This window comes from Topomyia yanbarensis, chromosome 3 (genome assembly GCF_030247195.1).
Source record: "Topomyia yanbarensis strain Yona2022 chromosome 3, ASM3024719v1, whole genome shotgun sequence".
In the NCBI taxonomy this organism is placed as follows: Eukaryota; Metazoa; Arthropoda; class Insecta; order Diptera; family Culicidae; genus Topomyia; species Topomyia yanbarensis.
In genome coordinates this window covers 392,465,345-392,481,232 of record NC_080672.1, presented here as the reverse complement: position 1 = coordinate 392,481,232, position 15,888 = coordinate 392,465,345, and the positions used below count along the sequence as shown (strand labels likewise).

At 38.6% G+C, this 15,888-nt stretch overlaps 1 protein-coding gene across 1 annotated transcript; it reads right to left on the bottom strand.

The window, feature by feature from the left end:
* Window positions 1–4,617: 4,617 nt before the first annotated feature.
* On the bottom strand, window positions 4,618–14,044 carry LOC131692203 (cuticle protein AMP1A-like). The gene is made up of 2 exons (XM_058979117.1): window positions 13,880–14,044; window positions 4,618–5,163 (listed from the first exon to the last, which is right to left on the bottom strand). Exons 1-2 carry the CDS (start codon window positions 13,892–13,894, stop codon window positions 4,759–4,761), a joined length of 420 nt encoding a protein of 139 aa, XP_058835100.1. The 5' UTR covers window positions 13,895–14,044; the 3' UTR covers window positions 4,618–4,758.
* Between the last annotated feature and the right edge of the window lie 1,844 nt (window positions 14,045–15,888).

Below are 15,888 nucleotides of genomic sequence, written 5' to 3'. Positions count from 1 at the left end.
TTTATTTATTTATTTACCTTATTTTTCCTGACCTAATATGATCTCCATGAAATTCTTTGGATGGGAAAAGCCCATTTGAGAAACAATCCTCAAATACGCGTAAAAATTCAGCCATATTTTGGCTAATTAATGTATTTTGTTACATTTTTTGTAAAGCTCTATCTGTAGTATTACGCACAACGTCGGGGTATAAGTATTTGAACATATTGATGCACATTACGCAACGAAAAAAAACATAAACAAAAATATGCATGCTCCGAACTGTCAAACGTAGCTCTCCGCTTAGCAAAATGTCTAAATGGCGTGAAAATTTCAAAGTGTTTTACCTTCTGTTTTTTCAGTAAATTCAGGGCTATACTGCATTTGTTTCATTCTCATGAGTAAGAATTGTTAGATAATCATCATCGGTGGTGTTTTTTTTATTGATAGACAAATTGTCACGGAATTCGGGCTTCACCATACTAATTCATGCATAATACCGTGGCTGAATTTTAGTTATGATGGCTCTCAGAAAACGTATGCTGTACTATCTGGAGCAACTGTACACAGCAGTGGATAGTGTGACGAAAGGTGGATCTGGTTGTGCTGTGTCTAGCTTGTATGAAGTTCCGGAAAGCACCAGCCGCGATAAAATCAAACAGCGATATTCGACTTCTACACTAGGAGCCCCGCCCATCATCAGGCTTGAAGGCGAAGATCGTATGGCCGAATGGACGATTGGTATGGCCAAGGTTGGGCTCCCCATAAATACATTACGTCTTCGAGCTTTTGTTGCGAAATACATCAAATTAGCCAAGATTTAAAATCCATTCACAGCTTGAGTTCCTGAGCCGGGATGGGTCACTGATTTTTTGAAACGTCACCCGAATAATTCGCATAGGGTTGCGAGCTCATTGTCCAAAAGTCAGAGCCAATGTAAGCCTCGAGCAAATCAAGAGATGTTTTGGAGAAATAACATTTTATAAAGAAAAATCAGTTAGAGGAGGTTAGGAAACGTCCAAAGCTAATTTTTAACATGGATAAAACTGCGGTTCGCATGATTCCAATTTGAGACGTAGTGCTAGCAGAAACAGATAGAAGACAAGTTCATACTTGGACCGGCAATTTAGACAACGAATCCTACACGGCTGTTTTCTCTGGTAACGCTGCTGGCACCAGCTATGATGCTATCTCCTTATAAACAAAGAATCCCTAGTGAAAAATTTCGAAGACTTCTAAAAGAATGGGCAGCTGGGAAAACTTATTCCAGTTGAACGATGAGATACTTTTTTTCTTCACCTGAGAAATGTGTTTCATCCATGGCTTTTTCGTGGAAAAATTCCATTTCAGGAATATCTAGATTCTGAACTATTATCCAGAGGCTCCGACGAACACCGAGGTGATAAAATTTTAACTGTACATTTTTATAATCTAATGATACCCATTTTTTCCAGAATCACTTGTCGAAACCACATCATTACATCTGTCTCATCGTCCAGCCGAGCATCTGAACGTATTAGGTGAGGTGTTTTCCCTCCTAAAAGCTAAACCAAAACCAAGATCTCCTAAAATGTTACAGAAAGCTAAACCAAAACCTCGGCCGCACCTAGTGTGTTACTTACGATGAGTACCTGGAAAATATCGAGAACATTAAAATGACTGAGTTGAAGGAAATGGGAAGAAAGAAAACTGAACGACAAATCAAGAGAAAACTCCAAGCTGACAAAAAGGCTCAACTGAAATATAAGCGCCAAAAACTGAAAAAAGTATGATAAATCAATTCTGCAATAAATTCTGTAAGTTTTCACTCAAATTACATTATTTACACCACTATTTAGTTCAATTTATGGTACACGGTATTAGGAATTATTTTGCGCGCTTTTCGGAATCATCCCTCTGAGGTGCGCGGTATCAGGCGTATTGCCATGTCGTTCGTCAATGATTTTTTTTCCAAAAGATTGTAGCAATGAGCAGTATAATTTTTATTTTTCATAGCAAATATATTTAATGTGAAGTGAGCTAACGCGATAGTTATAACCATTCATCGAAAATTTGAATTTTTACACTTACATTTTACTTGAAACGTTCTTAACCTCGCGGTATTTGGGCATGTCACGGGATCCATATCCAACAAACAATAACGATCAATGTATGGTGGCAGATCCAATGTGTTACGCCATGGCAAATATTTAAGAGCATGTAGCATGATACAATTAGTTTCTAGAACGGAACTGACAAGCGAAAAGTACTACGCTCGAGTATGGATAAGAAAATTCCTTAGCAATCCTCACAATGAAGCCAAAGTTTCTGTTTTGGGGGAAAAGTAATCTTTAAAATATTGGTAGAGGATCCATCTTTTGCGCAATTCCAGGTGAAAGAAATCACAGAGCATTTAGAGACACTGATAGCGAAGACTACATATTAAGAAGACTGATATCTCTTTCCTTACCCCATACAAACGCGAAGCGACAGAGGTTACAGCGCCTCTATTGGAGGAAGGTAAGAAGCTTAATGTAAAAGTGTATATGTGTGTGTGCATCACTATGGGACACAGCACCTTTACCCGCAAGTGGCGTGGCTGTTACTGTCTCCAGATTCTGGACAGAGTTGCCAGTCTTCTTGATATGCAGTCTTCGCTGATAGTCAATAAATTTCTAGTACACCAGCATCTAGTTGTCACTGCAGCTCAATACAGTCTATTGTATAATGAGAAACAGTTTGAGGTCGTCAGCGTAGACAAGTTTGCATCTAGCCGGAATAAAAAAGCAAACGTTATTGAAGAACAAGGTGAACAACAAAGGTCCAAGATTGCTCCCTTGCAGCACACCCGAAAAATTGGTGAAAGTATATGACTCATTGTTTCCCAATTTCACAGAAAATGAACCGCGTTTCTGAGGTACGATTCAAACCATTCGATGAAATAAGGCGATGCTCCGAGCCGCTCAATTTTTGCCAACAACAGAGAATGATGAATACAATCAAAAACCGCTTTCACAACAGTATATACGGACCTCACCTGCGCACCATTTTCTATGTTTTGAATGAAATGCGAAATGAACGGAGCTAAATTTCCTACTAAGATCTTGAGCAGTTTAGATCCAGCACCAAGAGAAGTTATGCCTCTACAATTTGCAATATTTTATTTATCTCTTTTATTGGAAACGGGAAACGTGACAGACTTTTTCCAATGCACAGGGAATTTCACATGCGATAGCGGTTGGTTAAAGATGACACACAATGCACTCGCGTATCATAATATCATCAACGTATAATAATGGCTGGAATCCCATATGGATCAACTGACACTGAAGTCTTCAACTTTTTATGGCAACAAAAGCGTCTTCTTCTGGAAAACGAATACTTCCTAGCTTCATGAAATCGCAAGGAACGTGCCTAGAGCAAAGGAAGTGGTTGTACGATTTATGGTTGTTACAGGCGTGTTAGAACTCCTGTTTTGTCATGGGTTGCGTTGATTAGTATAATGTCGGAGAGCAGCTTCCTTTGAGCGTTTTAGTACTCGTAGTCATCGGTTTGACCAGAGTGGTTTTGGTTGTGAACGATGTGCAGGAACATTTCCACTGAAATTCTGTTTTAGGAGAAGCGAAAATCTTTCTACTGCAAAGTCAATATCAGTTGCATGATTTAGCAAGGACATCCAGTCAATTGTCTGCAGTGAGTTAAGAAACCCAGTGAAGTCGGCTTATACTCTCTGTTTTCAGTCAAATCCGTGACCATGCCTGCGAAACTAGTAGCAGGGAATGATGTGAATCAATAACAACTAATGACTCGTGTGCTTCCGAAACAGTACAGATTAAGGAAGCTTCCTCGTTAACAAACAGAAGATTCAGTGTTCGATTGCGATGGTTCGTAGCCGTTGACATTTGTTGCATGTTTAACAAAGACATCCCGTCCAATAACGCAATATTGGACCTCGAGAAGGTCGATTTAGGAGGGGCATGGACAGCAGCATACCCTAAATGAGTATCTCTTCAAACAAGACCAGGTTGATTATAGTCTCCTAATAGTGAATGAACTGCCTGGGAGTCAATGTGCTTCTGAATAACACGTCATCGGCAAAATCGGGAAGAAGATAGCCAACACCCACAGATATTCTAGTATCATGTATACCTATGATTACCCAAAGTTGTTCGAGATTGCAGAGAATATCGGTTTTTGGTTCGGACTACAATCGATTGGACACATCGTTGAGTACACCCCCATCTCTTTTGTTCCAGCACTGCTTGTGTCACGAGAGTTGCGATTAACCATATACATTCGACCAAACAGTTTAAGCGAATTGCTTTCATCGTTCAGCCACGTCTCAGTAAGAACAATAACATTATGCTCACCATCCGGAACAGCGACGAACAGGTCATCCGTTTTTGTACGCAGTACCCTAGCATTCTGCATTATATCTCAAGTTGTTGACGTTGGTAACCATCTGATGAAATAGAAACATTCATTTTCGTCGTTCAAAGTGTGATGAAAGTGCACATTCACTTCCAATCATATGGCCTTTGGTGCACTTGTTTATTGAGTGATAACAAACAGATCCAATGAACACTTCCAGATGATTAGACTTAAACGTGCACTTTTATCTCACTTTTAAAGAGTCCAATCTGGTATGGTACGACCGAACGGGGCTTTCTTCGTGATCAAGTATGGGAAAAATTTAATTCTTGTATGTTTAATTGCACTAACCAACTTAGCCCTTTGTGAAATATGTACAACATTCTATAAACTTAGAACCTATCAACGCTCATCGTACCGCGCGGGTACTCAAACATGCGTAGCTTTGAGCCTCGCAATGGCCGCATCCAGGGCGTCCAAATCGAACTCCTTATCGTTGGTGGCGCGCAGATCTTCCAGCATCTTGATCACGTATTCCGGTGCCGGTGGTTCCACTGGCAGGTGATCACCCTTCGGCTGGAAACCATGCTCATCGGCTACATAACTCACCCGGTATTCTACCCCGTCCGAATCGGTGTAGGAGTATTCACCTACTGCATTAATGCCGTCACTACTTCGCTGGTTGCCCTGGATTCCGTTGCTAGTTTCGTAGCTGAACGCGTAGCTGCCATCTCCATTGATAATCAGTTCTTGATTGAGCACGGATGCGTCGGCATCTGCAGTAGGCGTAGGAGCTGCTGAGACTGTGGTTGCCGCCACCAGCAGTGCGATGAGCTATGGTGGGTGTTGAAGAAAAAATACAAAAATTATTTGATAAATAACGAGTAATGTAGGCCAGTAAAGTCGTCCTCGTCAGTTTCGTGCAATATGGAACACAACTCGAAAGTTAATCGCAAAACAGTAAAACATGTCCATAACCTAAATGGAGTTCTAATAAATGAAATTTTGAAATGCGCTTATTCGTTTTTTGACAATTTCCAAAAACGTCCAAACGTTTCTCTTTCTTTAACTGCTGTGAACTGTGTTCGGCTAACAGCATAGCGAATTGTCATATACGCCCTAATCATATATTTATCAAGATTTGTCGTTTTAGCAAATCCGTCTTTGCACTTTTCGCCTTTATTCGGATTCAGCTTCAAACGTCAACTTGGGGTTAAATCAGTTTCGGGGTCAAGCAAAAACGGCATTAAGGTTGGACAGAGAATGCGCAAAATTCGCAAACAAAAAAAGCAGTTTTTCCACACCGTATGTCAGATCTTCATAAAAATCTATCAGCGTATGTAGAATGTTGTTACAGTACTGCTGATTGATTTTTATGAAGAACTGACATACTGTGTGGATAAAAACTGCTTTTTTCGTTTGCGAATTCTACCCTTTCTCTGTCCAACCTTAATAACTACGACAATATTCAACGGGAGTCGGACTCAATCGTCGAAATCGTGATTTTTTCTGGGCATTTTTATGATTACGAAATGACAGTTGAACAAAAAGTAATGGTTTGTATATAAAAACAGCTAAATGAATGCTTTGTTCAATAAATACAAGAACCAGTCCGAATACTTTCAAGCAAAATGTTTAAAGTGTGTTTGTACTATTACTTTGTTTGATTTTTGGCATTTCAATGTTCTGAAAAGTAGTATATCATTTAAAAACTTATTCGATTATAGAATAAATCGTTTTACAGAATTTATGACCGTTTTTTTTTATATTTTGCGCAAACTTCAAGGTTCAACTGAGAAAACTTTGTTGCAAATTTATTTCTGCCGAATCGCAGCATTTTTTGCGACTTTTGCCGACATTTGAACAGCCGAGCACTCGACAAGATCATATTTCGCTGAGATCTCATTAAAAGCTACAATTGTTTGCTGACATTTGGGAAATAATTCGCTGAAAATCAGCAAACAACTGAGATATCAGTATAAACATTTACTGGTTACTCGGCCGTGCGGGCAATTGCAGACCTCAACTAAGTGTATAATTCTAGTCAAATGTCAACCGCGAATACGTTTTGCGAAACCCATTTTTTTGGTCTAATTTTGGTAATCTTTTTGAGAACGACCGGAGAAATTTTGTGAATAACGCGCTCAATGTTGACCTCTAGCACATCCAGGGATGCGAACGGTACCGGTAAACGACGTTTTTTCCAGTACATTTACATTTGGACAAGCCGTACAGCCCGCTATAGCGACGCATCACTACTGTTCTTGCCAGAACGGTAACCAAACCGAGTATACTTTTCCATACAGCAGTAAATACATTTTTGTTTTGCTGCTGTGCTCCGAATGCTCGGTGAGAGTGTGGCGTAGTAAAGTTTGTTCTCTCGCTTTGTACACTTTTCTCTACATAGTCAAAGGTAGAAAGCGTTGATGCCGGTCGTGGCGTAAATGAACCGCATTCATTGTCGTTGTTTGTGATTAAACATATTAAATAGATTACAAATATTTAAAAGTGTAAAGGCTGTACCGCTCGCGTCTGGTGGGTACTTTTTGTCATGTTACTGCTTTGCTTACGGGCTGCCGTACAGCGCTGGGCGTCCTGCACTAGCGAACGACAGCAGTGTCGTATGATAAAGGAGAATGTAGGCAGAAAAATTACAGCCTCAGAAAAGGTAGGCATGTTGCATCCTTGAGCTCATCAGTTGTTTGCTGATTGTCGGTGTAGACCAGTGTTTTTCAACCGGGGGTGAATTCACCCCCAGGGTTACGTCAGATTATGAATTATTCCGGGTAAATTTCGACTTATAATCCTAATATTTCCATCAAATTATGGTCTCTATATTAAAGAGTGAAAAATTCGATGGAAATATTTGGAAAAGTTTAAATTTACTCGGAAATTTCATAATCTGATGTACCCCTGGGGGTGAATTAGCCCCCTGTTGAAAAGCATTGGTGTAGATAATGGATTTAACGTACAGCAGAAAACAGTTCCAAAGATGTCAAATCGCAAGAACGAGGCAGCCCACCGGCATTACCGTTTTTCGATAGAATTCGTCTATCGAACAACGTATTCAATAAATCGATTACTGCAATGCCCGTATGGTTTATTACCCATCTTGTTTAAACCAAAGATATTACAAATCTTGAGGAACAACATTTGGAAGCAAAGAGCCTTAGATATTGCTCGGTAGTGACGTTGTCTCCAGTGTCATTTATGAACACAACTGAGGCCCGGGGATCTCATTCGCGTACATACCGCGTAGCTCAGTTACTATTTTAGCATGCGATGTGCAGGGGTAGGCTGTGGTTGTCAAATCACATAAATTTTGCGCGTGCATAACATCTCGCCTCGGTCCAGCACTTTTTTGGTTACTTCACCCCAAAATCAGAATATAGGGTAAGCGGTTTCGCATGTTTCGTGTACTAGTCGTTGACATATTTGTACAAGGCCTTATTTATTGCTGTTTAACCGTGATAATCAGATCCGGTCCAGCTGGGTACGAAATACTTGCTAGACAGCGTCCCCCTGGCAATGTGGTCTCTAGGCTCTGTTCTGGATTTTCCTCACATTAAATAGGCAGTTGTATTTGTTTACATACCCATTAAAGATGCTGAAACCTCTTTTCTGGATCGAGTTACAAAGCGCTTAAGATCAAAAAGTCTAAAGTTCGTGAAAAAGACAGTACAGAGTAGGAGAAGTGCAACGGTGGGGGCCGATGGCCCAATGGTTTCGGCATAAGAACAACCCAACGGTAATACTGGCCCGGAACCACCCTCCACCGCTATCGGTTTCCTACAGGATCGCTCTGAAGTTATACGAAGATAAGCTGCTACATCGTGGAACCATCAAACCACCAGCTCCACTCAGAAGTGCACGTGAGCACCTTGCTACGGTAAAAGTTTGGGCATATGCTACGGCCACCTAAAAGGAAGCGCACATCCTTTTATGTGGGACTTGCCGTTGCCACGCCGACAAAGGACGCTAAAATCTCCACTGGGAGTCGTTTCGTCCGTTACGTAGAACAGATAGCGACCACTGGCCGTGAAGTAGCTTCAGATACGTTACCTCCGCCTTCTGTCTCCCCTATGCTGGATCGTCGACGGGCCCCAACGTGTTTCTTTCGGCGCCGAAATTCAACCGCTAAATAAATTGTAAAATTATATACCTTTTATTTTCATTCTTATAAGAGAGCCCTTTTCTTTGTCGGATGGTTTTACATTGGTTCGCTTTGACTAAAGTTTATAAGTGGTAAGTACAGTGAGTCCTCCCGAGAACGGTAGCCGACCCTGAGATCGAGAAAAGGTGAGCTAGGCGCGCGGTGTTCTTCAACGAATACTTTCAATTGCCATCTCAGCGGTTTGTTTACACGCTCGTATAATGTAACTCAGCGAATAAAAACCGTAGTTACTCGGAGACTGAGTAGTGAAAATCAGAATAATCGTGATGATTTCTGACCAATATCTGATGATTGGACGGAACATTGGACAAAATTTTTAAGGTCAATAAAATTTTTCATCCTGCATGTTACTCATTCTATGAGTTGTTCCACTTTTAACGAAATTGAGTAGGTATTAACTCAAAAATGAGTAAATACCTACTTAATTTCGTTAAAAGTGGAACATCCCGTAAAATGAGTAACATGCAGAAACAAAATCGCATTGGCATGTGTCCAATGTCCCGAACAATAATCAGACATTGGTCAGGAATCACCACGATTATTCTGATTTTCACTACTCAGTCTCCGAGTAACTACGGTTTTTATTAGCTGAATTATATTATACGAGCGTGTACATTTTGTCTGTCAGTGTCATCTCAATCGAGCACGAGACTTGTCAAAAGCACTTAATCCATTTTTGACCCCTCCCTCCCCCTCGTAACATTTGGTCACAAAATGCTAACCTCCCGCTCGTAAATAACGAAGTATTTACCAACCCCCCCCCCCCCCCCCCTGCGCAACGTGGCGGGAGCATGACAAAAAAATACATATGTTTTTCAATTATTTTGAATACATGTCCTTTCAAAATGTTTGACGACATTTATCAACTTTTTCAATTTAACAGCAAATTGCGTACAAAATAAGCCCATTTCATGACACATATATTGTGATAGTTTTCTTTTGAATTTGAATTAAGAGAAGTTCTCTCAGTTCACAATCCTGCAGCTGGAAACGATTCTAAGAAGCATACGTTTATAAAATTACAAAATTTCATTAACTTGAATTCGAAGAGAAAATTTAATTCAGCTACCAAACTAAGTCTACTAGTTAGCAACATTAGCTAACTAATGTAGCAAGTTGAATCCGCATACTGAATATTTTCGTATTTTTGCTAGCTTGTAAGTCCACGAATCGTAAAATTTAGGGTAACCAACCTACTTTAGACCCCTACATAGTTTGGACCCTGTTAATGTATTTGCCTCCTACACTGCCAAGTTTCTCTGAATTTGTTTGGTTTGATGCAGCAATTACATTCCTTGGGTTGTCTATTAAGTTTCAATATCATTAGTTCATCTCTAATTGTTTAAAATTAAACAGAATCCACAGTTTTCAAAAATATCACCGAAAAAGTTTCATGTTTCAACGATAGCCAAGAGGAACCGGTGGAAATGATACAATTTCAAATTGGATTTAAATGTACAATTATAATATTTTTTATCGATTTAATTAGTTTGTCCGATTTGGTATTATGCATGTTACGTGTTTGAAAAGGTTTCTTCGTAATGATTTATCTAAAAAATCTTAAATAAATGGTGTCCACAATATGTCTTAAAAATAGATATCAACTTATTTTGGACACCCCTCGACTTTCTATCTTGACAGCTATTTGTTTATCGAATTAGAATAATCAAAAAGTGAAAAATTTCGTAACGGTAGGTCGCCTGCTCTTTATGGTCAAATTATTTAAAAATGTTCAAACCAATGGATGTCGAAAATCAAACGATTGAGGAACATTTTATTGAAGACCATAATATGACCAAAGAGGAGACTTCTGAAATCCATGTTGAAGAACATTTGTAGTTCGAATTTGTTGAATTCGACGAGCTATGTGTTGACAAATCTAAGAGACATATCACAGCTAAATAATGATAATAAGAGTGTGCTTACTGAATTCCTAGAATCGCCTGAAACACTCACACGAACAGGAACATCACGATTCAAGCGACGTAGTCCTGCTGTTTTAACATTCTGCCGAGCAGTTTAATACAACAAGCCGAAAACTGAAGAAAAAAGGAAAGTAATGGAAGAGAAACAAAGAAAAACTGAGCTTAGAAAGAACAACAAGAAACCACCTCGAAAACAAAAAAATTAATATTTAGTACAAGAAGATTCCTGACGAAATCTGAACCTTGATTTATCATCCGCTTGAGGATGTTACTCCATAATACTGCTACAGATGAATTGTTACACGAAATATATTATTGTTAGCTCTATTTTTACCATTTTTTTGTTAACCATTTTTGTTAACGACCTATTGAGTCAATTTGTCAACAGTTTTTTCGGCATTTAATTAGCAAGGGACTGGAAAGTGAAGTATATTTTTCAATATTTAGAGCCATAGTACTCAAGGGAGAGCAAGGTGTTGAAGGGAGAAAGTTTAGAAAAGCGTGGAAGGATCATATATGCAAGCTTAGAGCTCACCGGCGACTTAACCTTTTGTCTGCTACCGTAGGAGTCAGGGTCTTTTGGCATTAGAAATGCGAATCACCTGAGTCTACGGCATGTCCGGACAAGCGTAAAGTTATAAAAGTGAAGAATAAACTTCACTGTTTCCAAAATATATTCAGTCACATTCAGTGTGTCCAAAATATGCTTGGAACACTGTCCAAATTAGCGTGGAAGGGTCCGAAATGTTAAAAATTCATGCTGTGAAGAAATGTCATTTTCGAGTTTATGTTAATGTATAAAACATCCATTCACAGTTTTCTTTCAAGAACAGTAGTTTTGGAGCAGACTCGTGCATTTATTGCATTAAAAAACATAGGCAAGCAAATATTTTTTGACGTTCACGTAATTTCACTTCCTCTAGGGGTCCAAAATTGGTTGGTTACCCTACCTCATGAAAAACCGCATGGAAAGTAATTTGTGTGAATTTAAATTTATTTGTCTTGGGAATGGAGAAACATTAAATTGTTTTCTCTAATCAATGGGTTTTGATACCCGTCAAAAAAAGTAACTTAATGCTACGTCGCACAACTTCTGACACCCTCCCCCTCGTCAAACTTCGTCACAAATTTGGCATACCCTCCCTACCCCCCAAAATGCTACGCCATTTATGCATAGCCCCTAAGCAGGTCCCGTGCTTGATTAGAATGACATTGACAGATGTAAGCGTCGTTAATACCCATTTAACCATTCATGGGCCACGTCTGAAAAGATAATGCTTTGGTAGCAACCTGCGAAAAGTTTGCTTGACCAAACGGTCATTTTTAATTCAAAATTTGGAAACGTTTCATGCGTATATTTTTGCATGGTGAAATTGCAAAGAAAACCGAAGTAATGAAAAATCGTACTCAACTCAGAAAATCCCACTTGAAAAAAACATTAAGAAGCCATTTTTCTTACTCACCTTCCCCCATATGTCAAAACATGTCATATTTTGTCGTACCGTCTCCCCCCACCAAACGTTACGTAATTTTTGAATGGTACCTAGCTTCTGCTTTTCAAATTCGACCACAGCTGAAGAATAAGAACGGAAGGAGTTTAATTTCCTTCAAAACAATTATGGAATGGATCTTCAATGTTTTTGAAATTCCGGCTCATTAAGCCATATCCAGTTTTTTTATTTTTCCGATGCAGCTAACATTAAACATACAAACGGTTTTTTCACTAGTTTGTGCGCAAAATAACAAAACAAATTATTTTATAAAATTGAATTATTACGACCACACCTTCCATTGAACTACCTTGATTCCTATTTTTTATTGGGATAACTATCAAAAACGCTAACCCATGTGGCCAAATTCACTGTCAAGGATGAACGACAGTGTCAAACGAAGACGTGTTTACATTTTCGTAGAAAATCGATTATAAATTATTCTGAAGTTTGAAGTGTTGAACATATTTATTGCTATATTTAGAAAAATAAGCACAATCCGTATATGTAATAAAAAACGAATTTCACTCTTCATTTAATGACCCAATTCAATTCAAGAGTTGCTCTTCGAGACACTGAAAAAGCTTTCGGCAGTGTTAAAGGATTAATTACAAAATTGTGGGGATTTCAATTTTTCAATTGACATAATAAAGATAATTAAAAATTATCTTTCCCATCGTACCTTACAGGTATCTTGTGAATCTAATAAATGTCGCTACAACCCTTTATAATATTTTCAATTCTAAACCTTCCAAATCTACCTGCAGGATGCAAAAATCACTTTTCTGTGATGATACTAACATTTCTGTCTCAGCTTGATAATTATTTGTAATCGACTGTAATGAAGCTTGAATATTTTCAATTTTTTTAATGACTATCTGAAGAATGTAAAATATCCAATAACGCGGCAAAAACCCAACTAATTGTCTTTCCATCTAAGTCACGAGCTTTTTCTCGCTTACAAAATCGGGCCTTCACTGTATTCACAGATTCGTTCTATTTAAGTATTGCGATCCTCTTAAATTGTTATCTAATATCCGCCACAATAGTAACCCTCTTGAAATCATCACCAGAAATCATCACAGCCAAACAATATGCGTCTTTTCTGAAAATGTTATTAACACTGAGATTGATTGTGTCTACACTAAGGAGACATACGTCGACAGCACTATTAGCAAGTAAAGGACAGTTAACCCACTGGAACAAATAACAGAAGTGAAACAATGGGAGCCTTGTAAAAAAATTGTACCTCTCAAATTCAACTATCTTATGAGTACTAAAAATATAACGTTGGATTTTGACGTCGAAATTAGCATCGAAATACGTTATTAGGCAAGCAATCTGTACTTATGGAAAGCGAAGCAAAATTTTCGTCTCCAACATCACAACAAAAATATCATTTTTGCCGGATTCAACTTCATGCCACTATTCCGAAAGCACATTGGAATGATATGAGGATAATTAGTTTTTCTCCCCATGGACAGCAATCCACTGAACTGCCCTGACCACCAAAGAGTATGTAAAGAAGGAAATAGAAGTGTCCAAACTTTTAGATTTCTGTTTTATAGCTTTTGGTGGCTTGGGTAGTCGTAAATCCGATTTTGCTATACTTAGTATATTTGATCTGACGATTCATTTGTACACATTAACTTTTCAACAATCGACGAGGAAATCATGTGGATTAGGCAGCCGCGTCTGATTAAAAAAGCACAATATTTCTCTGTATCTGATTTCAATTGGAATGGATCTTAGCACAATGTTGATGAGATTCCACACATTTCGACTGGATGCGAAACATCCATTTTGCATTTGTACACGATGAAGCACTTTGAATTCCATCTCAACAAAGCACTACGTTACGAAGTTCAGTGCACAATCACATTTAATGTTTCTTTCGTCACTTTATCTAAAACCTATCGAACTCCAACACGACTACTTCCTTTAGCATCACCATCACTCACCATTTGTTTGTACATTTTCGACGATGTTTGCTTGTTGGCTAAACGACAAGAAATGTTCAAAAAACCTCGATGACTAGAAACGACTGATATGGTTTTCAGAGACCACAGGCGGTTTTAAACGTTTTGCCAAACGGTGGAATCTTCGACGGACGGTGTGCTAGATGAAGACCCTCCACTCCAACTTTTGAGCCAACCATTGCTACCTACTGCAAACCGCGATACTAGCCCCCGAAATGTAATTTGATTCGTCAGTCTGAACTTTTAGTTTACACGTAAAAAACCAGCCGCTACTATTAACATATGCAAGAAAATTCCTTCAATCGTTCAAACTGCTCCTCCTTGCATTTTAGATAAAATTCACACTTGAGAAATAGGCAAATCATTTGTATCGGAGAAGTGTCTCAGACTAAGCGAACACTTTGTAAATTCCCATTTATCTTGCGAGCGATGATGGAGTGAAGAGTCGCGTCTCGCTGTCTGTGAATTTAATATTCAGAATAGATTTGCATAATGATCCGAAAAGTGAAGATTCAACCGACTGCAGAAGGTGGATGTTTGCTCACTATAGTCACTAGTTCAGGGTCACCTATGGGCTAAGATTGGGAGGAAAATGTATGCATGCGATGCTGTGATACAAAATAGGTTTCATTGTATGGTGCTCTTTTCCAAAGGTGTGACAAACGACATTCTTCATTAGTTCAAGGACCAATAGGTTCCACGGTGACGACTTTTTTCGTGAAATACTCATGCTTCCCGATCAGTATGAAATAACAAGATTACAAAAAAATTCAATTTTTGTAACAAGTTTTGTTATAAGTGAGGTCTTAGTAGTTAAAATAACAAAGTTGTAACAAGTATCAACGGGGGGATGTAGTTTTGATAGTTTTTTGTTATAAGTTTCTGATCGGGCTCAGTAGCAACAGAATAGTGTTAGAGAAATTCGTGTGTATATAATTTAATTTTCACTCTTCCAAATGGTTGGTGTTAAGTCAGACCGGACTAAGTCGCAAAACATCAAAAAATGAGATAATGATAGCTCTGGATAAAGAATATCGTCAGCTACATTCGACGTTTGCCAGATTTGAAATATGTAACAATAAACAAGAATTATGGCAAAAATAAATTTCCAATCATAATGTAAAGGATGCTGCGATTGAAACTTTAAACTCGTTTTTCTCGATATCAATATTTTGTCACATAGTCCGGTCTGACTTAACACCGACCAAATATGGAAGGTATTCAATAAGTAGGTATATTGAAACATCCATACTGAATATTGCAACACAGCTGCATTGATATTGAGCCGAGCTGGGCTTTAGAGGAGAGCGGTATTATGAGAATGGTTAATCGCAGCACATCATTAGAGCCCTCTAGTGCTAGTGTGGCCAAGAAGAAGATCCCTAGGACATGATGCGGCAATTATGTCGCTGCTGTTGAATGAATCTCGAACCAGATCATCATTGGATAAAATTGACATCCACAGATGTTTTGTCATTGTGTGGCACTATCACAGTTCTTATCAAACCTGTAAATTTCCATTGAATTTACTGTTATAAAACCTGTTTTAATCCACCTAGTGATGCAATTGCTCCTTTCTCATTTATCCAAACTATGATTCATTGGCTGATTTTGTTCAATAAAATTGTGGAAATGTCTTTTACATTCTTATTTCACTTCCCACGTACCCAACGACTACCACGAAAATAGACGCTGACTAACTTTAAACAAAAAAGTATAGGGGAGACCGGGGCTAGTTTGCGGTGTATTCATTTTCTTTTTTTACCTTTCAAAATAGAACTAATGGCATTGTAGCATATTAGGCATACCTTTATCAACAGTCATGAGGCAATGAAAAATAGGACCACCTCTCAGATAATAAATCTTGGCTTTAACGAGTGGTAGTGAAAGCAGAGAGAACGATCGGGGGGACGAGCGAGAAGGACGCGATACAACAACCTGGCGACTTGGTGAAAAAAAATTGCAAAAAAATGGTAAGCAGCAATAGTTTA